The sequence below is a fragment of the Molothrus ater genome, chromosome 3 (assembly GCF_012460135.2).
Source record: "Molothrus ater isolate BHLD 08-10-18 breed brown headed cowbird chromosome 3, BPBGC_Mater_1.1, whole genome shotgun sequence".
NCBI lineage: Eukaryota > Metazoa > Chordata > Aves > Passeriformes > Icteridae > Molothrus > Molothrus ater.
In genome coordinates this window covers 48,247,501-48,270,810 of record NC_050480.2, presented here as the reverse complement: position 1 = coordinate 48,270,810, position 23,310 = coordinate 48,247,501, and the positions used below count along the sequence as shown (strand labels likewise).

At 35.5% G+C, this 23,310-nt stretch overlaps 1 protein-coding gene across 2 annotated transcripts in view; it reads right to left on the bottom strand.

Moving 5' to 3' along the window:
• Positions 1-337: 337 nt before the first annotated feature.
• The window catches only part of SHPRH (SNF2 histone linker PHD RING helicase), a 47,805-nt gene continuing 24,832 nt past the window's right edge, over positions 338-23,310 (bottom strand). For both annotated transcript variants that reach the window (XM_036380541.1, XM_036380542.2), the window contains exons 15-30: positions 21,301-21,389; positions 19,464-19,553; positions 18,783-18,890; positions 18,139-18,281; positions 15,766-15,939; positions 15,387-15,449; positions 14,143-14,368; positions 13,116-13,259; positions 11,817-11,918; positions 10,965-11,036; positions 9,043-9,231; positions 5,498-5,590; positions 4,866-4,952; positions 4,243-4,421; positions 2,301-2,381; positions 338-1,088 (exon numbers count right to left, since the gene is read on the bottom strand). In XM_036380541.1, the coding sequence (XP_036236434.1) occupies positions 992-1,088; positions 2,301-2,381; positions 4,243-4,421; positions 4,866-4,952; positions 5,498-5,590; positions 9,043-9,231; positions 10,965-11,036; positions 11,817-11,918; positions 13,116-13,259; positions 14,143-14,368; positions 15,387-15,449; positions 15,766-15,939; positions 18,139-18,281; positions 18,783-18,890; positions 19,464-19,553; positions 21,301-21,389 (1,937 nt within the window). In that variant the 3' untranslated portion in view covers positions 338-991. The remainder of the gene's footprint in view (positions 1,089-2,300; positions 2,382-4,242; positions 4,422-4,865; positions 4,953-5,497; positions 5,591-9,042; positions 9,232-10,964; positions 11,037-11,816; positions 11,919-13,115; positions 13,260-14,142; positions 14,369-15,386; positions 15,450-15,765; positions 15,940-18,138; positions 18,282-18,782; positions 18,891-19,463; positions 19,554-21,300; positions 21,390-23,310) is intronic.

Sequence of the window (23,310 nt, the reverse complement as noted above, 5' to 3'; positions counted from 1 at the left end):
AAGACGAAGCTTCACAAAAGTTCCATTTCTCTCCACACTTTTTCTAAGTCAGACCAGGAACCTAATAACTAGCCTGCCTACCATAATTTAATGTATTTTGTATACTAAAATTGCTGCATCTTTAAGGAGAAGAACTAGAAAAAAGATCACGGTGAGACAATGCATAGAGACACCAAATAATTACGAAGTGATCAGCAGTGTAACCAATTAAGTTTTGAAAATTCCGTAGCAAATGCTTTTCTTGTTTTTTCAAACAGAGCATTAACTTAGTCACAGCTTCAAGTGAGAAAATGTACAGCAAGTTCGAGTCTTTAACTGATTACCAGACCAACACACATACAAAAAGCATAATTTAATTATTATCTTTTTGCCGTGAGTAAGCATTAGCAATGAAATATTTAACTGTCAAAAGTCTTTATGAATATCTAAAGGCCTAATACAAATATCCAAACTATTAGTAAACATTTGTAATTTGAAGTGTTAACAATAAGACATTTAATAACTCTGCATCAAATCTAACAAGTCTTTTCTAGAAGAATATTAATTTACAGTCATTCTTTCTAACAACTCTTTGTACAATAAAAAAAAATTAGATTTGTATTTTTTTGCTTCCCTTTCCCACCCAACCACCTCCATAGTTTTGTTCTCAGACTGAGCTAATAGTCGATCAAGCCTGATGGTAAAAATCCTCTCAACCAAGGGTACAAGATCTCAGTTTCAGCATCCAGCTCAAATTCTCTTTGGGAAAAAAAAAATCCAAGTTTTTGTATAATGTGCAAAGTGCAACTTTTATCCAGTGCCATCAGAAGTGTGTGCTGCTATGAACATCACCAAAGAAGAAATCAGTAAAAATTAAGACTTCTCAATTTCCGATTGCTCTCTTATGGACAAATGTTAGATGATGTCTACAGGAATAACAGATCAAGTGGATTTTATCCTGGTGCTCACTGGGTCAGGTACTTTCCAATTTCATTAGGTCAAACCAATGTTTTTACTCAAGTTCTTCAGTTTCCTCTGTAAAAAGGTCAGCCAAATCTGCCACTGTCAACACTGAGGCTTCTGACTGTTTCATGGAAGAGCTTGTGTGGCTGTAGGAAAAAATTGCATGTGAGCATCAGAGAAAGAATCAGTGTAAGAAATGAGCTGTGTGCACTGAAGACAGAGCACACAGTTCAGAGTCAATACCTGCTCAGCTTTGAAGCTCAGCAGGAAAGTACACCTTCTGTCCAGGAACACTCATCAGCTACTGCTCCTGCACATTCTAAGTAAGATAAAAAGTCCATCTACTGTCCCCAATGTGGTCAACACCAAACACTGCAAAGGCAACAGAACATGGGATAATTCACTTTGACCTCTTAACATTTAAGGGATTTGCCTGAGCTTCCAAGCATGAGGTTTAATATTACTTTGAAAACATTAGCCCTCATGGGATCATTCAACCACTGTACATTTATCCAAATTTTATGTGTAAAAGTAGTGCTACTTCACAGATAAGGAGAATAAATCATTCTTGAAGAGCTAAAACTGAAATCTTCCATAACTACAGCCAAAGATGTGCATGTAATTTTTAGTTTCATGATCTGTAACAGGGAATATTTCCTTAAACAAAGGCCTCCTCCTAGATCTGTCATGTGCATACCATCTGGTTAAAAGGTACAAACCTCTTACACTGTCTGCATAAGGAATGTAAATAGCATTTTTGGTCCCACTCCAATCCATCACTGCTTGTAGATTTTGGAAAGATAAACCACAGTGAGAACTGCTTTCTGTGTCTGCACAGCAGCCTCATGTATGACTTAGCATCTGGGCAATGTTTGCATGGACTGTGAAACCAAGAAGTGTGACACAGTACCATCAGATGAGGTTGGTAGGATTAAAAAAATAAAATAATAGAAGAAAAAACCCATGTCCTGTGTTAGAGTTTATAACATATTGTTGCTGTAGTGGCAGGCTTAGTGCTACTCCATCAACTGCAATGTTTTTATACCAATGAACATAGGTAAACTGAAAAGATAAATCATACCATAATACATAATTTATTACTTGGGCTTTTACGAAATAAAATACACAAAACATAACCAACATATTTCCCAGAGAATTAAAATACCTTAAGCTGCAAGTTGCTGGAGGCAAGTTAAAACTTTTGAAGTCTTAAAACTGTTTTGCCAATCAAAACAGTTTGAAGAACAGTTAAAATTTATACATAAGATGTACATTCCTAACCATAATAAAAGTATGGTGGAGAACCACCTTTTCATTTTCAGTGCAATAATGACATTTAAAAAAATTTCAACACATACCTTCTATCTACAGTTTTCAGCATAGTCTGCATTCTCTCTTCTATTGTTGCTTTTATCAGGAACCTATGAACAATCGTAGATCTGAATGTGTTTAAAAACAAGAAAATGCCACCATGAGTGAGCAGAAGTTTTACTGTTACTGCCAAAGTTTATAACTATATTTTGTCTCATCCTAATTCTATTAAAAGTGTTGAAAATATGCCTCTAGTTTTTAAGAAATAAATGTTAGAAGCAATTAGCAACTCCCATTGACATTTCAGAGTGCTTAGTGCTTCCCTGTAAACACACTTTCACTTTACTGATCACACACTAAATGAATGTAAGCTGTGTTAGCTAAAATCCTAATGTAGATGCAGGGCAAAGTTCTGCTTTTTGTGTCTTTACTAGAAACATTCCTCCAGAGCCCAAAGGAAAAAAGAGTTTTGCCCTCTGGTTATATACAATGTTTGTACTTCATTGTCACAAATTATTCCAAGAGACAAGAGCTCAATGTGATGAAAATTAAACCTAATACCCAGAGTTTTAATAATATTATTTTTGAAGACAGCAAAACATAACAATTTTTTTAAAGAAGTCAGTAACTGTAGTCAGTAAACACTGGTAAAATATAAAACCCAAAATGTCAATAAGCACACCACAAAATGAAAATTCCATTTATGAAATAAATTTTCATTCCATTTATGAAATAAAATTTCAAAAAAGAAAGCAGTAATTTAGAAAAGTGACCGGCACCAGAAAGTGAAATGGAAAAAAGTCAGAGCCAAAGACAAAAATGAAAAAAAAACCCCATGCTCCCCAGTATAAACATTTTTCAAGGTAAGAACCCTTGAAAATGCTTAGATGGTTTTCAGGTTTTAGGTTGAAACTTTGGCAGGCAACATTTCACAGAAGAATGCAGGGGAAATGCTTTTGGATTCACAGGCAAAGGTCTACCCCCAAAAAAGAGAAATAAATAACTGAACTGGTAATAGTTGCACCAGTCACACTAAATGAGAGTATTCCCTAATGCTCAGTGCACTTGGAACACAGCCCTTTTTAAAAATAAGCCTAGCTGAAATCTTAATTCTTAAAAAGTACAATGTATTCTTGGTGGTTTTATTGCAAGGTTTTTGCTGCACCTTTCGTGCCAGCATCATGTAGAATTGCAGTGTGGGCTGTTGCAATCAATCTTTCCCTCACAGTTATAATTCTATGCCCTCACAGTTAATTCAAAATCTTTACCAAAACACATAAATATCCACCTGTTCATAAACATTCTTTCACATACATGCTCCTTCAGTCCTCCTCTCTCTTTGCTTTCATTTCCAGAACACAACCCCCACTATTCTACACTATTGTTATTCCAGAATTGACTGCAGCTATTTTTCTTCTTCATGTACTGGGCTTTAATTTTTTTTTTTTTATAAAGTCACAAGACCTTAGGAAAAACACATACATCTCATACATTCAGGACAAACTTTCTAAAACCTCTTTCAAGTGTTTAGTACTACCTATGTCAGAGCAACCACACTGAAACAAACAAGAGAAATACAAAGTCAATAATTTCTTCAAAAAGACAGATACAAACTTATCAGTTCTAATGAGAATGCGCTATAACTTTTTTTTAGGAAAAAAAACCCAACCAAAAAAAGCCCCGGAACAAGGAAACAAAAAAGCCCCAACAATTTGTGCAGCTCCTAATCTGGAGCTGAGAATGGCCAGTTAGAAAGAGCCTCTCAAGGAAACTTAGAAAGGCCATGCCTGAATGCAGCCATATATGACATAAATGATGAGTTGCTCAGACCTGCAAAGCTAAGACATTTCTGGACATTTTTGCAAGCAGAAGTCCAAAGTTAAAAACTAAGGCATCAATGGCACACATAAAATAGGGCAGCAGCTGAACAAGGTATTTTCAGATCTATTCTGGACCATATCTAAAGCCTTGAACAACTGTAAATCTTACTTGGTTTGGCCAATACGATGTACTCTGCCAATAGCCTGTAGCTCGTGTGCTGGATTCAGAATGGGCTCCACGAGCAGAACATGAGTTGCTTCAATGATGTTCAGTCCATTGGAACCAGTGTGAAGAGGCAGCAGCAAAATATTGATGTTGGGATCATATTTAAATGCAGACAGGTTTTCCTAAAAGGCAAACATCACAGCAGTGTGACAGAAGCTCCAATGCAGTGCATGGGGGACAAGACTATATTTTCAACAAATTATGGCAGCTAATACAGGCTCCAGATCGACAATCTTTGCAGGTCTGTCATCCCAAAACAGATACATGACAGTCTCTGGAAGGCATGAACTTCTTGCAACACTGATCAGTGTGTCACATCCTTAACTTCCATGCCAATGCATCTTTCTCAAAAGTGAATGTACTGTTTGTCTCCAAATGCTTTAAAGTAGGACTTTTTGAGATTATAATTTTTAGAATTAATAAACTGGAGATCAAAATTTCTGCCACACAAATTTGCTGCTTTTTTAGTTTCTGAAATGAAGCAACGAAGTAAAAAGGATCAGATTAACTCTATGAACTATGATTTTCCCACTGAAAATAATTTAAGAAAAATATCCTTTATGTACCTGAAATTTACTAATTCCATTGATCTGAGAAAAAACCATGTTGTTGTCATACAAAGCTTTTGAAATTATATCCAACACATCTTGCCACTGTAAAAAAAAACAAAAACAAAACCACACAACACAATAAAAGTAACTCAACATTACAAACAGCAATGACAACTAAAAATAGTAATTAGCTTCCCTAACAAAGAGTAGATTTAAAAACTTTTCAAACTGCTAGGATTTGCAATTCTTTTAAAAAAAATTGTGCTAGAAACAAATCATTCATAAAACTAAGCAAGACAGGTAATTAGAAAGATAACTTGAATAAAAGAAATTGGTAGCCATTGAAAAAACAGTTTTACAATGTATCAAAAACATCTGGACATCACATTTAAAATTATCCAGAATTTTTACTGCTTCCATACAAAGCTAAGTGTTTGCCCTTTAAAGAAACAAGCTTTCACATCTGCTGACTATGATCATTATTCTTGTTCCAGTTACGAGACTTGCCCTACAAATCCTCAAAACAATCAAGTGGTTGTACAGAGTGATTCAACATTTTGGTAGCTAAACTTGCTCCTGAAAAGATTATGAACGCTTTAAACTCAAAAGACACATGCAAAGACAAGACAGAAAATGGTGATTAATACCGTTGAGAAAACTAAGGACTTAGCCCCTGGATCTTTAAATTGAATTTTCTTCAGTGTTCGGACCACAGCTTCCACTTTGGTGGAGTGACTTCCCTTTGAAAAGTCAAAGAAGCACATTAGTAAATTAGGATAGTAAAAAACTCCTTCCACATTCATTGCTTTATTAAATGATGTTATATTAGGTCTCTTACACATCTTACACAAAGTTAACAATGATCAGCCTTGAGGAGGGGCAGGTGAAGTAGCACTGAACTACTTTTACCTCTCCCTTATAACCCACTGCATTAGGATCAGCAGGGTGTACCAGCATGAGCGGCACATGGAGAATGAAGTGCCATGCACACACACCCTCTGGTTCTGTCTGAGGCAAAGCAGACAGCCCAGGCAGTGCAGTGGCACCAAATGTGCCCATAAGGCCTCCTGCAGTTTAACTTTGTGGCACAGTCTTTAGTGAATCTTTCAAATGCACATTAAAATTTCCCTACCTTCACACCTTTTGAAAATGGACCAAGAAAAAAAACCTATCTGAATGCTATTTATGTTGCTTTTGTTTCTCATTCTGGCAACACCAAACTTACATTCAGTACTATGAAGCTTGTTAATTATATTTAAAACAGTATGAAAATTGTAAATATAATTGATTATTGAATGATGGTGAGCTGCAATGAAAACATCTTTCTAGTCTGCATTCAGAAGTATTTCAGTGCTTAATGAATCCAATACTTTATTCTACATCTTGTCCATTTTGATTTATGTACTCTTCCCTGTCCCCTTAGGTCAGCAAGAGGATACAATGAGATGGAATTCTTTTTCCATCTCCTTCAATATGTACTTTCTATTACAGCAATTTTACCTCATGTCTTTTTTAAAGTAGCCTTTACTTTCTTACTACACACATTGTCATTTCAAACTGTGCTAGATTCAGCAGGACAAATACTGTTTTATTTCTGTCTGCACCTGTCTTTTGAACATTGAATTAACTATGTTGGCTCACTACAATGACAGATCAAATTTACTGAAGTCATGCTGTGTGCAGAATTGGCTGGGAAGGATGTCAGCAGTCTCAGCACAAGCTGGGAAGCAATCTTGGCCTCTTGATCACTCACACATTAGGCAGCTAACATGTCAAAGACTTTGTGCAGACTGTTTTACCAAAGGCTGCAGTAAGCTGTGCTGTTTTATTGCCCAGGGTCCTCCACAGTGATTCCAACTCTATGTCACAGACATAGAAACTAAGCAGCTTTCTTCCACATCATTTCTGTTGCACCTGGTAGACACTGACTGTCCATCTGATTGTTTGCAAAGTCAGATGGACAATTAGAAATGCTTATGTTGGCAGGTCTGAAAGGATGACACATTTGCAGCCCCACGGCTACTGCCTGCTAATCATAAACACCTACAGTAAGGAGATCTGAGCCTAGCCTTTAGGACTTCCTACAGAATTCCAGGGTCATTTATGGCTTTTCCAATACTGTTCATCTCTGATTCAGTGATGACAATCCTGGCTCATATGTTCTAGTTGTCTTTTTCTCAGAAACTGTTTTTAGACCTTATCACAGATTCTTTTTTCCCCGCTATAACAGATAGCAGCATTAGCCTCTGCTGTTGATTTTTCCACCCTTCAGATTCCTGTGACTCAGGTGTCACAAGGGTGACTTCATACAAGATCAGTAAGGGGAACTGTGGTGCAGAAAAGAACAGCACAATGCTCAAAGTGGGCACAGTCTTTCTGCTCTATTTTTTAAACAAAATAACTGTATAAAGTTCTTCTTCCCTTTGTCTACATTATGTTAAACTATATTATATTGAACTTACAAGTGACTAAAACTTTGGCTCACAGCATACACAAAGATCTCATTTTTTTCTCTATGGAGAGATGAAACTGACAGAAACACTCTTGTTTTCAGTCTGTCTTAAAAAATGGTATCCTATTCATTACCCCTACACCATGAGTCTGTCATTTTGTTAAATATTCAGATGACTATTTATAAAGAAATTGGCTAAATCAAATGAATTATGGAACAGTAAACTTTAGAACCAAAACTACCCTCTAACAATTTCTGTCTCAAATGACAGGCTGGCAACACCCACTGTTATACTGACCAGACACAGGAAGCTTTTACAAAACCAAAACATGCAGGGATGCCAGTAATCTCTCTCTCAGTATAAAAAGCTTCCATTTACAGCAGTCCTTTGCATCTAAGGCATTACCTTAAAATGGTAAGTATCAGTAAAATAAAGTGTTAGAAAGAAAGAGAGGTAGTGAATACTTTAAGAGGGATTGAGAAAGATCTAATTAAAATATGAACACTGAAAAAAATCACACAATTTTCATATCTATTCTGAGTGATACTGATCTTAACCTCAGTATTCTGTAGAAACCATAGTAAGCTTGTTATTCTTTATAAATTGTCCTTTAAAGGAATATGAGGTAGAATTTTTTATTTTTAACCATGTTGCTTGTGTACATAGTAAATACAGTGAAGCTGCAGTGTAAATTTTTAATTTTTCATTAACTAAGAATGAGCAAGAAAATTCACACAGAATTCATATTTTTGGTTTGTTCAAAGTTTTTGATGCAGAAATACTTCAAGAAAACACTACAACTCTTTACACAGAATAGCAGATGATATGTTCTTTCAGTGTCTTATTCATGAAATTTGGTTATTCTGGTTATTTTTTAATGTAATTTATGAAACATATTTGAAATTTTGTTAGAAATAGGGTGATGTCTCTAAACTATATAGGGAATTAATATGTAAAAAGCCCTGCATGAAGTTGTGTTCTAAGAAGTAGCACTTGAAAAATACAGCCTATTTACTCCCCCTGGTGCCACATACTGTCAACTACTTTAATAATTCGAGTTAGGAATCATCTACTCATACAATGGAATTCCATTTGTCCAGGGAGGTTGAAATAACTATTGTGAATGTGGTAGCATTGTCTTCAATACAGGGTAGCAACCCTAGAAATTGTGCAAGGTTCAAGGAGACTTGCACAGGTATCATGGAAGTCTGTCAGCACAACTAGTTATTATTTTTAACTACACTAATCAGATTAAAATAATGACAAGCATTACAATCATTTTTTAATCCAGCTGTATCATAATAATATTTTTATTAAAAGACAGCAGTACCATCTAAATCAAGGTATTATCAATGTATTTTATCTTTGCATTTTAGCCCAGAATCCTCTATTTTTTTCACAATTGCACTAAACACAGGTTTTTGGTTTCTACAAGACAATTCTACAAGACATTCATGCAGTGCAAACATGTACCTATGCACTACATGTATGTCAGTATTGCTAAAGACTCATGAAGATGCTGTCTCTTCAACCCAATGAAAACTCTCCTTCAGTAAAAAAAGTAGATACAACAGTGCAATCAGGATTGAATTCCTACATGTTTGTGTCTAGAGGTTTTGTCATTAGGACAAACTATTTATAAAACTATATAGTACACTTGTCTGCCTAGATGCTACAAAATACAAGAAGTATGCACTGCTGGAAGTTTGGGCCACAGAGCTCCTGCACAAACAACTCACCTTTACAGGAATATCATCCTCCTGATTTGCAGCTTCTGCAGTGAAGACATAAGATATTTCTTTATGAGATGTGGTCTGCCTGCAAATGGCACATTTAATGGAGCTGCGGCGGGTGCCAACGCTGTACTGCTGGATGATGATTGCAATGCACTCATTACAGAAACAGTGTCCACACGTCAGCACTGCCCACTGTGCAGGAAACAAAAAAACCCAAACACAACACAGCTTCAGTTTTGGGCCAGTGCAAAGGAAAAACAGTGTACCAATCTATGATAAATTATATTTTCATAGAGAAATTACGCTACTTTCATGATACTCATCAGATTAAAGAACGATTTTACAATTGTTACACTCCAGCTGCTAAAAAGCCTGAATTTTAAAGTTTTCCAGCACAGAGACATTCATGATCTAAAGGAAGTCTCTGAATTTATTGTTCATTGTTCGCATTTTCTCAGTTTTGAACTCCAGGAAAGACATTACAATCTTCCATTTCTATGAAAGATGATTCTTAATGCCTTATATGTAAACACAGATTAAGCATTTACATACTTTTTAAAAATTACGAAAATGTTTTCATTTCCCTTTTCTACAATTCTTTATCTGTGCATTCATACTAGATTGGTCTTATTTAATAAGTGATAGAAAAAATGCTTTAATTCTTCCCTACTGGTAAGTCCAAGGCAGCATCTTTGGACTTAAGAAAAAAGATTTTATACAGTGTCTTAATCTCTTTTTTACAGAATGTATGTGAAACAGGATTGCATTGCAGAAGTGGTTCTCCCCTTGTGAACGTAGAGCATCTACGTGACAGCTGGAAACTTCCTTAACAGAGAAACAAATTGTAGACCAGTAGTTTTGAAATTCAAAACTACTGTACTAGCCTGATCTTTAGGCCATTCCAAGAGGAATAACTAGAAGTTTTCATGGGACCAAGTAGCAAAGGGATTGACTAAACCACTGATTTTAAGCAGGTCTTTTAGGCTTTGTTAGGTTTTTTCAATTGTGCAGAAACAGAATGAGAAGTATTTTAAAAGTTCTTTGCAACATGAAAACTGCTATCATCTAAAGAAACAGTCTTGCTGTTAAGAAAAGATAAAGAAAGTTAAGAGATTATTTTCCCTTTCAGTGAGCTCTTCCAGCTGTGAGATAAAGAATAATGGCAGTTAACAGGACTAACAGCTGTTCTCTGTAAAAATCTGTAGTACCCTTGGCAGAAGAACACAGAGGGGACTTTGGAAACATGGCAGGACAGCAGTTCATGCTTACACATATCTATAATGCAAAGAGAAGCTAAACCTCCTTAAAATAGCTGCCCTAAAAGGAAGAGACAATTTGGATTTACCATAACGAGTCCTTTTATGTTCTTCCCTAATGCATGGTAAGTCAAGTTTAAACTATGGCTTTGTACTTTATGATATAGATTAGGTCTCACTTGAATTTCAACTTCTGCACTTCAGCAGGGAAAGAAATCCACATTGCCAGATTTATTCTGTTGGATTTTGCTAATGTTTGCATATGTAACATCCTTTTCTTTAGAAGAAAAAAATACTACCAATAAGAACAATTACAATAAAGTACAATAGTACACAATAGAAGTTTACCTACTTCCTCTTTCTGTTAGCTTATAAATGGGAAATAAATCTTTCTGCCAGAAGTATTACTTCAGATTTATAAAACAATCATGAACTCACATTTTTGGAGCACTTAAGCAGATGTCAAAAGCTAAAAGAAGGAGATGTGCTTGCATCTGAGAAAGATGTTATTTCAGGGGAAAGGCTGGTTGGTACATTACAGAAACAGCTCATTTTCCCTGTTTCAATACAACATCCATTTAAAAACAGATCGTGACAATTTGACACACAACTGGCTCAGCTCCAGCTAAAGATGTTCTAAAAGTAAAACCTGCTGAATAAGTATCTTACCTGTCTTCCCAGTTGGCGTGCACAGATTGGACATGGTTCTGGGTTAACTCCTCCAGTAGTTTTGTCCTGAGACTATAAGTTAGAAAAAAAAAACCAAAACAACTTTGTGTTTTGTTATTCTATATTTAAAATAAACTTCTAGAAAAAATGAATAATGAAACCCTTAAAAGAAACCACATCAAACCAAAACACGGTCTGAGCAAATTTAAAACATATCCATGTACTCAAGTCCACCTTGAGGAGTTAAAAAACATGTAACCTATGGTAAGCAAAAGGAGCACTTTTCATTCTGCAGTCCTGATGGCATCTGCAGCTCTATAACAGCTCTGAAAAATCCTGGTAAAATACAAGTTTCAAACAAGAAACTCCACATATTTTCTATCAGCTTCACATGGTTGCAAAACCACACTATGATTAAAATAACATATAATACATGGAGGTTGTCTGTTTTCCTTTTTTTTTTTTTTTTTTAAATGCTCACTTAACTCCAGAAGTGATTATCCTTCTGTTTCAGGTAAGCTCTTAGTAAAATACCAAAGGTATGCAGAGACATACATAATTTTATAAGGCTTCTACTAAACATGGCCCAGTTAGTTTTAATGAAAACTTTACACATCTAAAACTAGTTTATAGTTTAATAAGTACGTAATTAAACAAGTAACTAAAATATATAATGCAATAAATAATTTTTTGAGCACACAGTAACACAAAGAACAGCACACTGAATTTGAAAATGTCATCAATCCTTGCAGAAAATACAATTTCTTTAAGATGGAAGTTTTAAATAAAAATAATGGTAGGTTTTTTCCCTTCCACAGGGAAAGGTAAAGACCAAGGAACCATTAATCTTACTTTTTCCAGATTAGTGAGGTACAGAAGTTGTCCTAATTTCTTTTGAAGTTGTGATTTGGCAACTGCCTTGTCGTTCAGAAGTTTCACTCGATTTTGCTCCACCTAAGAAAACAACATTAAATATGTGTTAAAAAGGGAAAAAAAGGTTAAATTTTACAATAAGGCTTAAATTAATTTTTTTTGTGAAATTCAGAATATCTATTTATTTCCTGTACCCAGTATGAACACAGCACCATGAATGGGCTGAGATGCAGAATGCACATAAAATTGCTTTTTATTGTTTTATTTACATTATTAGTTCTTTAGAGAAACAAAATTAAATTAAAATAACCCAAATTTTCAGCAGTTTCTTTTGAAGTTCCTTCAATGTATCATCTCTTTTCTTACAATTGTGTATATATATAACAGAATTAACTGCTTGTTTAAAAAACAATGTGTAAGAGACAATTATTTTCTTTATATTTCTTAGAAATGTCCAATTTTGATTTAAACTATATATACATAGACAGAAACATCAAGCTGACTTCTTTTTAGATTAATTACAGCTGATAGTGGAGAAGTTCAATACTGCAGAAGAGGCAGGCACCTGAAGGATGAAGGCCAAAGAAATGGGTGTTTCTTTTATGCCTGCACATACATGTATAAATCTTAAGACTTTATCAGGCATTTGTTAAGCAAAGTGCTCCTTTTTTAAAAATTGTTTTAATACAGAGATGAAATTTATTTCCTTATAGAAAGAAGCAATTTTATCTAACTCAATCTCACAGAAAAAAAGCACAAAATGTTTTTATAGAAAATACACTTCTGTTGGTGCAAAAAAAAAATTAAAAGGTTAAATCAACCCAACATTTTTTCTATCATCATAAACAGAGTCAGGGCTAGCTCAGAAATTTCAAAATACTGAAAAAAAGATTTTTCTTTGACGTGCTTATTTCTGTTTTATATAGATATTTGTGAAAAGTATCAATACGGGTAAGCAATCAGGTCAACTTAATTTTCCACCCAGCTTGGAAAGCTGGGCAACTGCAGAAAAACGAAGTTGCTGCTCCTGAAAGGGCAGCAGTCTCTTGGAAATATGCCACTCTGTCAGAAGGCTAACAAAATATATCAGAGTAACAGTTTCAAGCTTAAAATGGCCCATGTACTCAACCTAGAAAAATTCTATACTCCAGCAAGCCTGTCTGAAATGAAAACAGAGACACATTATAGACATTATACATAGATCCAGATATAGATTTTAATTTTGTAGGAGGTAGGTTCCTTCAAAAAGAAACTATTCTTTCCTTCCCAGTACTCTACCTCATGTGGCTCTATGATGTGGAGCACTGGTGGGTTTGGTTTTGGCTCATCAGGGTGACGCACTCTCAGTCGCTCTGTCGCCATGGCCAGCTCATCAATAGCAGACACGTGATCCCTAAGCACCATCCAATACTCATGAAGTAACTGTAGGAAAACCCCAAACAAGTGAACAGCAGAACTGAATTGAGTTACACTTACATGACTCTGCCATACAATGTAAAATGAAATGTGAGAATCTTTTTGGAGGAAGAGATAATATTTCTTTACAGCATTCAGCCATAACAACAACTGATTAAAATGGAAAACAAGCAGTATAGACATTATTTTGCCTGCTCTCTTCTCCAGCCTTTCTGGATAAACAACTAGAAATAGCTGTTGCTCGTTTCTTCTACAACAATTAGTGTTACAATAATTAATGCAACTAAAAATTCAGAAACAAAATGCCTTGAAAAACAAACAAACAAAAAAAAAAAACCCTGATGAATGAAAAAAATAGTTATTTCACAGAGTATCATTCTTGTAGCTCAGTGTATATCGGAGTAGTACAGACCACTGAATCAGTATTTCCAAGTTACAATAGACGGAATCATAACACTGTCTTCATTCTCATTGGTATATTAGGCCCATCTTTTGTTTCCTAACATACAGGCACATGAAAAAACTGTGTTCCATCTTCACCAGACTGAAGGTAACCTGAATTACAGAATGGACCAGTGCTGGATTCGCTGAGTCTTGTTACATTCTGATTCAAGTAAACAGATGAACACATTTAATTATATCTTTATGCTGTCTTAATAGATGCAATTACATTGCTTAGTAATTTGATTAGTAGCCAGTATAGCTTTTAGAAACTATTAGCTCACATATAAATCATTTAAAATCAAATCCTGTAATAAGCACTGTGGAAAAGGCTGGTAGGCAAACCCTAATTTTGGAATACAACTTAGATATGCTAATATTCAGCTACAATTTGTTTATAATAAATTAAATGGACCACACATTTTGATCACCATGTAATTTACTGTACCTTATATTCCTTTTTCCATGCTTCAAAGAGTTCCAGGAATATGCTCCCTTCTTCAGTTACCCTAGCATCCATTCGATGAGCTTTGGCAAAGGAAAGAAGAGCTTTCAAAGCACGCTCAGTTTCACTGGTTGCCCAGAGCCCTCTGCTTGTGGTGGGCAAACGGTCATCGACAAGCCCTTCTTGGTCTTCTATCATCTCCTCGAATATTGCCATCTGGCCTTTAACACTTTAAAACAAACCAAGCACAGCACTTAGCACTGATTTGGTAATTCCACATCCATCTGTACTTATTCAGCCTTCTTATATATGATTAAAGGATAATGCAAACCAAGGAAATATAAACAGCTGTTTTATTACCTAATCAAAAGCTTGCTTTGAACACAGTGACCTTGGTACCAATCCTCAGGCCATTCTGTCAGCCCCACGTCATCTATAGCTTTTGTAAAGGCTTACATATCTAAACCATCTTTCAGTAGTTATTAATGTCACATTCATTAAAAACAAATAATTTCTGACTTTTTATATAAGCAAGAATTACAGTTAAACTTGGATGCAAAATTTGCTGTGTAAAGAACAGTACAGCTTCTCAGTTCTCTCCTTGACAAATAATGCTAATTTTAAAATAATCCATTCTTCCTGATTCCAGCCGTCATGAAGCAACAGAACTACCACTGGTAAAGACTTCTTAAAATGTTTTCTCAGTAACCTCAAGACTTTTCAATCCAATTTTGACATTGTGAGGGATATGAGAGAAGTCCAAAAGAAAGCATGCAGAGAGCTGTAATCTATGTCTTTCAGTACCGCCCACTATGCACACTTCTCTGACACCCTGTGCAGGTGTCACCCTTCTTTCAGCTTTATCCTGTCTGAGATCTCTCATTGTAACATTGTAACGTTGGTATTATACCACTTGCAGCTGGACTGCAAATAAATATTTGCACAAATAGGAGTATGTGTTAAATAAGCATACTTGTATTTATACACATGCTTCCTGAACATGCCACCACTTCATTTCAGATGTACGGTCATATTGTAGTGGCTTGAGAGAAAGTGGCATGTATTCATTCCTTGGACACCATTTCTTCAAATGAAATTTACATAGAAAATGAAACCTAATAGAACTACTATCAAAGCCATCAGCAAGAAGTCTCTGTCATTGGGTCATATACTTATTTCAGACAACATAAACCAATCCAACTTTCACTTTTTCTAACAGTGAGAAATTTATAAAGCTATGAACTTACCTATGCATAAAGAGCTTTGACTCATATTCTGTGAACAATTCATCAGCCTTACAAAAGACACAGCTGCAATACAGAAAATTGAAAACAGAGGCACTCAATTTCATCAGAAACCAAATTATCATAAGCCCCTATTCCAACATAAAAAACTACACTAAGTTCTTTAAAAAGAGCAAAATAACAGTCATATGTACACTAATATAGCTAACAACAGAAGATTTTATAAAAATAAAACCAAAGGTCATGATGCTAACAAATAGATCTGTGATATCTGTGTGCATACAGCTCCTGAGTACATAATAAAGGCTTCAGTATGTTATTTCAAATAAAGGAAAATTAAGTAATACACATCTAAAGTATATTTTCTGTTTTCAAGACCTACTTGTTAAGTGGCAGTCTAACAGGTCGCAAATGGCAGATAGTGGCAGCCTCAATAACTTGCTTAGAAGGAGGCCCTTCTAAGTTTTTCACTGCTTCTCTTACAATCTTCTGGAACTTCTTCACTTCATCCAGCTGGGTTGTGAGTAGGTATTGAAGGCCTCTGCAGTCACGGAATCTGATTTAAAGAAAAAGAGAAATTACTGTACACCAAGACACATAATCCAAACTTGACTCAGTATTTTAAAGTAGAAGTAGCTAAATAGCAATCTAGGACAACATAAAAAGTTTTAATAAAAAAGAAGCAAATGCTTATTCCTGCTACATGCAATGCTGTCAGAAATCACTCCAGTGTATCCCCAGAGCTGATGCCTGCTATCTTTAGAAAGACTCTTTCCAAGACTTGAGAGGTGACCAAATACTAGTAGTGAACACCAACCTGCAACATTCTGGTCCACAATGCAGATGTACTAAATAGAAACCACTGCACATACAGTCTTACTTGTGTCTGTTGGCCAACAAAATTATTTTCAATGCATCTGTGCAATTCACAACAGACACATGCACACATCACAAAAATACACTTCATTCAGCAAGTTAGCTTTAAAGTTAAATTTATTAAATGGACATAACAGTAAACTATTCTTCTGAAACCTAGCTCCCTAGCTGTCTTCACTGATTGGAAGGGTGGTGCAATAATGACCACAAACACAAACACAAGTTAAGCACTTGTCACATTGTGTTTTTCCTGAGAGCAGAAGTCTCTTGCTGAAAGAAAGTGCATCATTCCTACAAGGTCTGACATTGATGTACAAGACTTTGGCTTTACGCAATACATTCATATCCAGACTTAACAGAGTGCTGAGGTTGGAAGGGGCCTCAGGGTGTTGTCTTGCTCAAAAGCTCTCCTCAGGCAGGGTCACCTAGAGCTGGTTGCCCAAGACCATGCCCAGACAACTTTTGAGTATTTCAAGGATGGAGACCCCACAACGTCTCTGGGCTACCTGTTCCAGTGCTCAGTCACCCTCACAGAAAAAAGCATTTCCTGATGTTCAGAGGGAACATCTTGTGTATCAGTGTGCATTGCCTCTTGTGCTGAAGAAAAAAGAGGTTTCGTGTTTTTATTTAGATTATTCAATAGAATTAGGTAAGTACTGAAAATAAAAGATATATTTACTTCAATCAGGAAGAAATTTCAACCTTTTGGAATCGTGATGGCAGAATAGTCAGAATGCAGGATACATCTTTACATACGGAATTAAAATATGTGCATCTTGAGTATTTAAATTTATACACAGGTTTTATAACTTGTACACAGATGTATATACATATATTTATATATTTCATAAATATAATAAAAATGTATTTGACTAAAACATGATTCAGAAAGATTGTATTTAAAAGCGTAAGTTCATGTATCTGAGAAAATTGCCCGAAGTTAGACCACCAGCGCACTGTCCTTCCTATGTTTCCCTTTTCTGTGATGAACTTACAGACCTTCATCCAGAACGTACAAGAGGGGCTTAGGAGAAAAGGGTCTATTCAATCCTAAAATTAAGGGGAGACCTTATTGCTTTCTGTATTTATCTAACAGGAACATACAGAGAAGACTGAGTCAAACTTTTGTCAAAGGCACCTGGCAAAAGAAAAAGAGACCATGTACACATGATGCAACACAGGAAATATTAAATAGGTAAAACAATTTTAATGTCTTTTTATCCACCAAGTAGGCCAAATACTGGAACAGGCTTCACAGAGAGATTATTGAATCTCCCTCCTTGGAGATACTAAACAGGTCAAATCGCTGTGCAGCTTTACTGGATTGAACAAGCATGGGTCTGGATCTTAAGATGGGGGTTGATTTAAGCAACCTCTGAATGTCCCTTCTGAATTCATTACTCTGTAATTGAATGGTATACTGTTGTCTTGAACATGAAACCAACTTCAAATTCTTTGCTCAGAAAAAGAGTGATGCTATTTTATGGTGTTACACAAGGATTTTCTGATATTGTCTGTCTACTTTCCATTTAAGCAAGCCAATTTCTTTTACAGGTTACTTGATTTTAATGTAATAAAGTTTGAATTCTTCTTACGCAGCAATTTCATGAGTACAGAAGACTATAAAACCACAGTAGATAATGCAGAAGAACATTTCAAAGAATGCTTATCTAAGAGAAAACAGTTATTTTCCTGCTTTTCTTTCCAAGTCCTCTATCTAGTTGTGCTTTTTTCAGGGACTGGTTTTGAAACATAATTGCAGTCCAGATGCTCTGAAGCAAAAATGTCTGCTATCTAATTGCAACAGCTAGCACAGACTAGTAAGAAGACCTGAGTAGATTTATCTGTATTTAACAGCCTATTTCAGTTATTCTCTTACTTCTCTGCCATAGAGAGTTTACTTGTCTCCTGTTTGTAGTTGCAGGTAATTTCGTTTTGCACACGTTGAACAAGCTCCTCATCGATGGCATACTGTATTGCTGTCTGGATGACATCCAACCACCAAGGAGAACCTGAATGTATCTGTATGAAAAACAAGAGATTTATCCTTGAACGTTCAACAGAAAACCAATCTACTCATTGCAACAGAGGCATATACTGATCTTTAGTCCACAGTCAAATACAGACTGGTTAATTCCATGAAAAGTGGAGGATGAGAGTGTGATTAAAAAATATCCCGTCTTCTGTTGACGTGTAAAAACATGACTAAGAAACTGTCTACATTCTCCACACCTTTATATTCCTTCAGTAGAATCAGATTCATCAAGATTATCTATACAGAACAGCCACACAGAAATACTATGATCTCAAAGTTTCTTCCTTCTCTCTCTCTTAAAAGGAGATAGAGATCATTTAATCAGAAAAAGCAAAGTTCCCTGTGAAACTAAGAGAGCAACACTGATGTGACCATGTAATTTTAACTGGTGAAAGAAGATAAACAGCTAGAGTTATGGACAAAAAGATGAAAAAAATATTCTTTAAAAATGCCAAAAGTCACAGACAAAACATTTAAGAGGCACCTGCCTTTCTTTGAAGTTCCCGAATGGTTTGAAGAACTGGCTGTAAGGCCTGATGGGCTTCTGCAACTTCTGCATTGGATTTACTCATATAATGCTGTCGGAGTTGTTCTGCCTGTATGGAAGTAAGAGCCTTAACTATGCACAAATCATATCTGTGAGGAATACTGCAAACATAAAAACTCCCCAACTACCATAGGACTTTCAAGTGGTTACCTATCTATGTGCTACCCACCCTCATTTGTAAGCAATATTTAGCAATATTTTTTTTTCCTCTAGAATCCAGCATTTATTAGTAAGCTACAAAAAACATGTGAGAAGGCAAATCACTATAAAGATGCTAACTGTGCAACTTGCTTTTGGCTAAGCCCAAACAACACAATAGGAATACAATGTATTACAAAAGGGAACTGGAATATAGCTCAGTATTTCTACTTATCTGTGTTGAATAAGCAAACAATAAAAAGATCCCAGAACAGTCTGAGAACAGGACAATTGAACTTACTCATAAAATATAATCAAAATATAAAATTTACTCATAAAATAACAAGAATGGCTTATGCATGTAGTTAACTCAAAAGCTATTTCTTTTGAAATGAATTGTTGTTTCTTTTGTTAGAGAAAATGCTGAGGGGACAAAAAATGAAAACATGCTCTACACATTTATGTGAAAACAAAAGATGTTTACCTCTTCTGCAAGTCGGCTATCACGCAAAGTTGGGGGAATTCCTGGGTGCTTTGCCAACAATTCCATCAAATTATGTGTAGAATGAAGTCTCTAAATATACACAAAGTCAAGAGCAATCATGAAAAAAATCCATTGGAACATCCGTGACAGGAAAGACCTAAAGAGCAATGAAAGCTTACAGCAAGAAATTAGCATGAATTTAAAATCAGTTTTGCTTTCTCTGCTAATCTGAAAGCATCTTATAAAGAAAAGAAAGATTCCTTTCCACATTTCACAGAGATAGGAAATTAAATATTAAAAAGACCTTCTTTAACATCTCAAAAGCAAATCAGCAGGCAAGTGTGATACCAGGTCATCAGATCCTGTGCCATACTCACCCTCCTAATTAAAACAGCCCTTGACTATTATGAAAAACTAATTATCTCAGGGCACTTTCTTTGGTGTCTTTTGGAATATTCTGAGTATCCATTTAGCCTATCTAAAGCAAAATAAAGTGCAAGGAAAAGACCAGATACCAAGAGCTATAATAATTTTTCATATTTTTCATTTCACTGAAATAAAAGATACTGAAAAACACATGACCTTTTGGTACACTTTTAGGGAAAATAAATTTGATTCTTAGTATAAGGAAACTCTGCTCCTCTTCTCTGGCTTCACCCTTTGCTCCTCAGACCAGACCAATAATATTACACACCCTGCACAGCTCCCACAAACTCATAGTAATAACTTCCACTATCCTAAACTTGTGCCTTTCTCACATCCTGTGTTCTCTTCTGCCTTATTACTATTTCAGTCACTCAAGAGGACTGGCCAGCAGTGATTTGCCATTATCCTAAAGAGCTAATCCTACATAACTGAGAAGACTTAACAGAAGTAAAATTTTATTACACTAAGACAACAGTAGTCAGCATATATTTCAAGGGGGGAAAAAAGCTTAATTGGATTGTACAATCCAGTAGAACAATTGAATAACAACCTACGTGCAGCTTAACAAGTTTAGGCTAACACATCTATGCTAGGCCAAAAAAGCCACCAGGAAGTCACAAAGGAAAAGGAAGAATCAAAGAAGCACAACAGAGGCATCAGGTGACCACATGCCACACAATCAAATAATAATTTGCTCATAGAAGCAAGTAAAGAAACAGACAACTGATCACTTATCTATGTATCACTAACATTTAAAATCTCTTGTTATGCTGAAGAAAATTTTGGTCAATTAAGAACTGATAGATCTTGAAGAACAATAAATATGTTACTTAGAGAATTATGACTTTTTAACCAGGAAAATATATTCATATTTTTAAATAGTATTCAAAAGACATGAAGTCAAATGCCCAAAGAGAAAAGTCACTTCATTTCTTTTCTGTTTTGATGCCCTTTTATCTTCTGCAGTGCAAATATTTTATTATTCTCTATCATTTGGCACATTAATATCACTCTCAGTGCAAACCCTGCATTCTGTAATTGTAGGATGTAATATAACACTTAACATGAGCAGTCACAGTCACATGCACCAGACTGGGAATTCAGCTTGTTAACTGTACTGCAGAACAGCAGGTGGAGATCATACACTGCTTCAGGGACATCAAGAAAACTCACAAGCAGGTTTTTACAAACACAGTAGCTTTTTTTTTTTTGTCAAAAAAAAAGGAAACATGACGGTCATGGGACAGATTCCTATCTAAAGATTGTGATCAAAGATTGTTATCATTACAGCAGGCTGAAAAAGTACTTCAGCATACCACTGGGATGAAGAAAAGACTGACCTGTTGAATTAAAGTATTCTAAAGTATTCCAGTTCTTAACTACGTCTTTTTACATTTCAATGCTCACTCACTTGCAAGGAATCTGTTTTGAGCTTTTCTTTGTGCTCTTCAGATGATCTTAGTACTTCTCTGTACAGCTCCGCAGCCAATGCATATTCTCCTGAATTAAAAAAGAGTAGCAAAAACACAGACACATTGTGTTGGTTTTTAAATATACAAACAGCTATGACCTTACAAGTGTTACATTACTTGTAACATACTAAGATGTTCTCAGAGAGTCTCTATATTAAGTGCCTGTCTTCAAGCAATTTTTTCCTGGTCATTCCTCCCCCCAAAAAATTGGTAAAAAGTAGAATATGATATTCTACAAAGACTTATACAGTTTTCAAATTAAATATCTTTTGTGACTGTAAGATCTGTAAACCTGTTAATCTTAAAATATATATTCATGGTTGCATAAATTAAAAAAAAAATCTCATGTTGCACTTAAAAAAATCATTTCCAACTCACTGCAGTGATGCATCGCTAAATTTGCACTGCAAATGCATTATTCACTCTCCCAGTGAAAACCATGAAAGTTGTGTCATACTTCAGAAACGTAGAAATGATTAGGTACATGCAGGAAGCATAACTACTGATGTAAGCTGCCAGCATCACAGTCATTCCTCAGAAAATAGCTTATAACAATTAAAAAGAAATATAAAATTGAAGTTGTGTATGGAAAAGCAGTGAAAAAATAAATCCATCTTTATTTGCTTTTCTCAACTGATGGAAATTAACTTAGCCAGTAATACTCTTAAAAACTCTCAAAACATGGAGAAGCACAGAGAAAAGAAATGCATAAAGACAGATAAGAGAGTAAAAGAAAAAATCATCCTATCTATATGGAAGTGTAACAATTCTATGTCAACAAGATTTGCTGCTTCTTACATTGAAAGAGTTGCATTTGTAAGGGTGTAGTTCCACCATACAGGATTGCAGTTACTAGAAACGGCCAAAAGTTATGTGCTGAATTTGCTAGTTGGAACCTTGTGAGGCCTCCCTTGAATTTTTCTTGCCCTGCCTGAACCTTTTACTTGGCTTAGCTGTGATAGCAATTTCTGTAATTCACTAGGTCTATGACTAATTTTTAGTATATTTTTAAACTTTTGTTTATTTTTGTGTGGTACAAACACAGCTTTATATAGACAGCAGTAATGGGCAGTTATTCCATGTAGAATGAGATATTTACAACTACCACAATGATGTAGTGTAGGGAAATAGGCCTAGCAACAATAGCAGAGGCTATCGACAAGTAAAGATATAGGATGCAGTGTACAGTACAGCCATGGGATGCTAAGAGATGGTGCACAGGCTTGGCAGCGAATAAGAAAGCCATGGCTATAAACAACTCACCCACAGTCAAAGAAATGCAGACTTAGAGCTGGACAAAACTGGGTTTAGGGGCAACAAAGAGAACAAAGAAAGAGTATGTAACATTCATAAAAGGTATCATGTCCACTAAATTCAGCGTTTTCATGGAGCTGCAGACCAATGAAGAAAGAGAAAGATGCAAACATGCTAGCAAACATAAAAATGACCCTCACTGGACTCTTGTGTGAGGAAGAAACCATCAACACAAACATCTTATTCCTACTGATGAAGGCAGTGACAACTGGCAATTGCACTGCCACCACATCTACCAAACCATTGACCTCAGGGTCCAGATGAGCCTAAGTAGAAAAGTAAGCAGAAAAGCAGAACAAGTAGAAACAAATAAGAGTGATTGTTACTCTTTTCTTTGCCTGTAGCAATACATTTGGACCAATTATAGACCTATAAGTTTTCAATTATACTAAGATTAAATTCATGGCCTCACTTTTATGTAAGGTGTGCTTCCCCCTTCCTGAAAAAGAAGACTGAGTGTAAGGGTAATACTGGGGGAGGAGTTACAGACCAGAACTTTGCCTCTTTTGTCCTGCTTTTGTTTCTCATCAGGCGAAATTTTTATCAATCTGGTTTCCAAAATAGGCCAAACATAATTTTTGCTACTAGTGCATTTTAGAAGCATTACCTCTGTATGTAACTCTTTTTAAGCACTT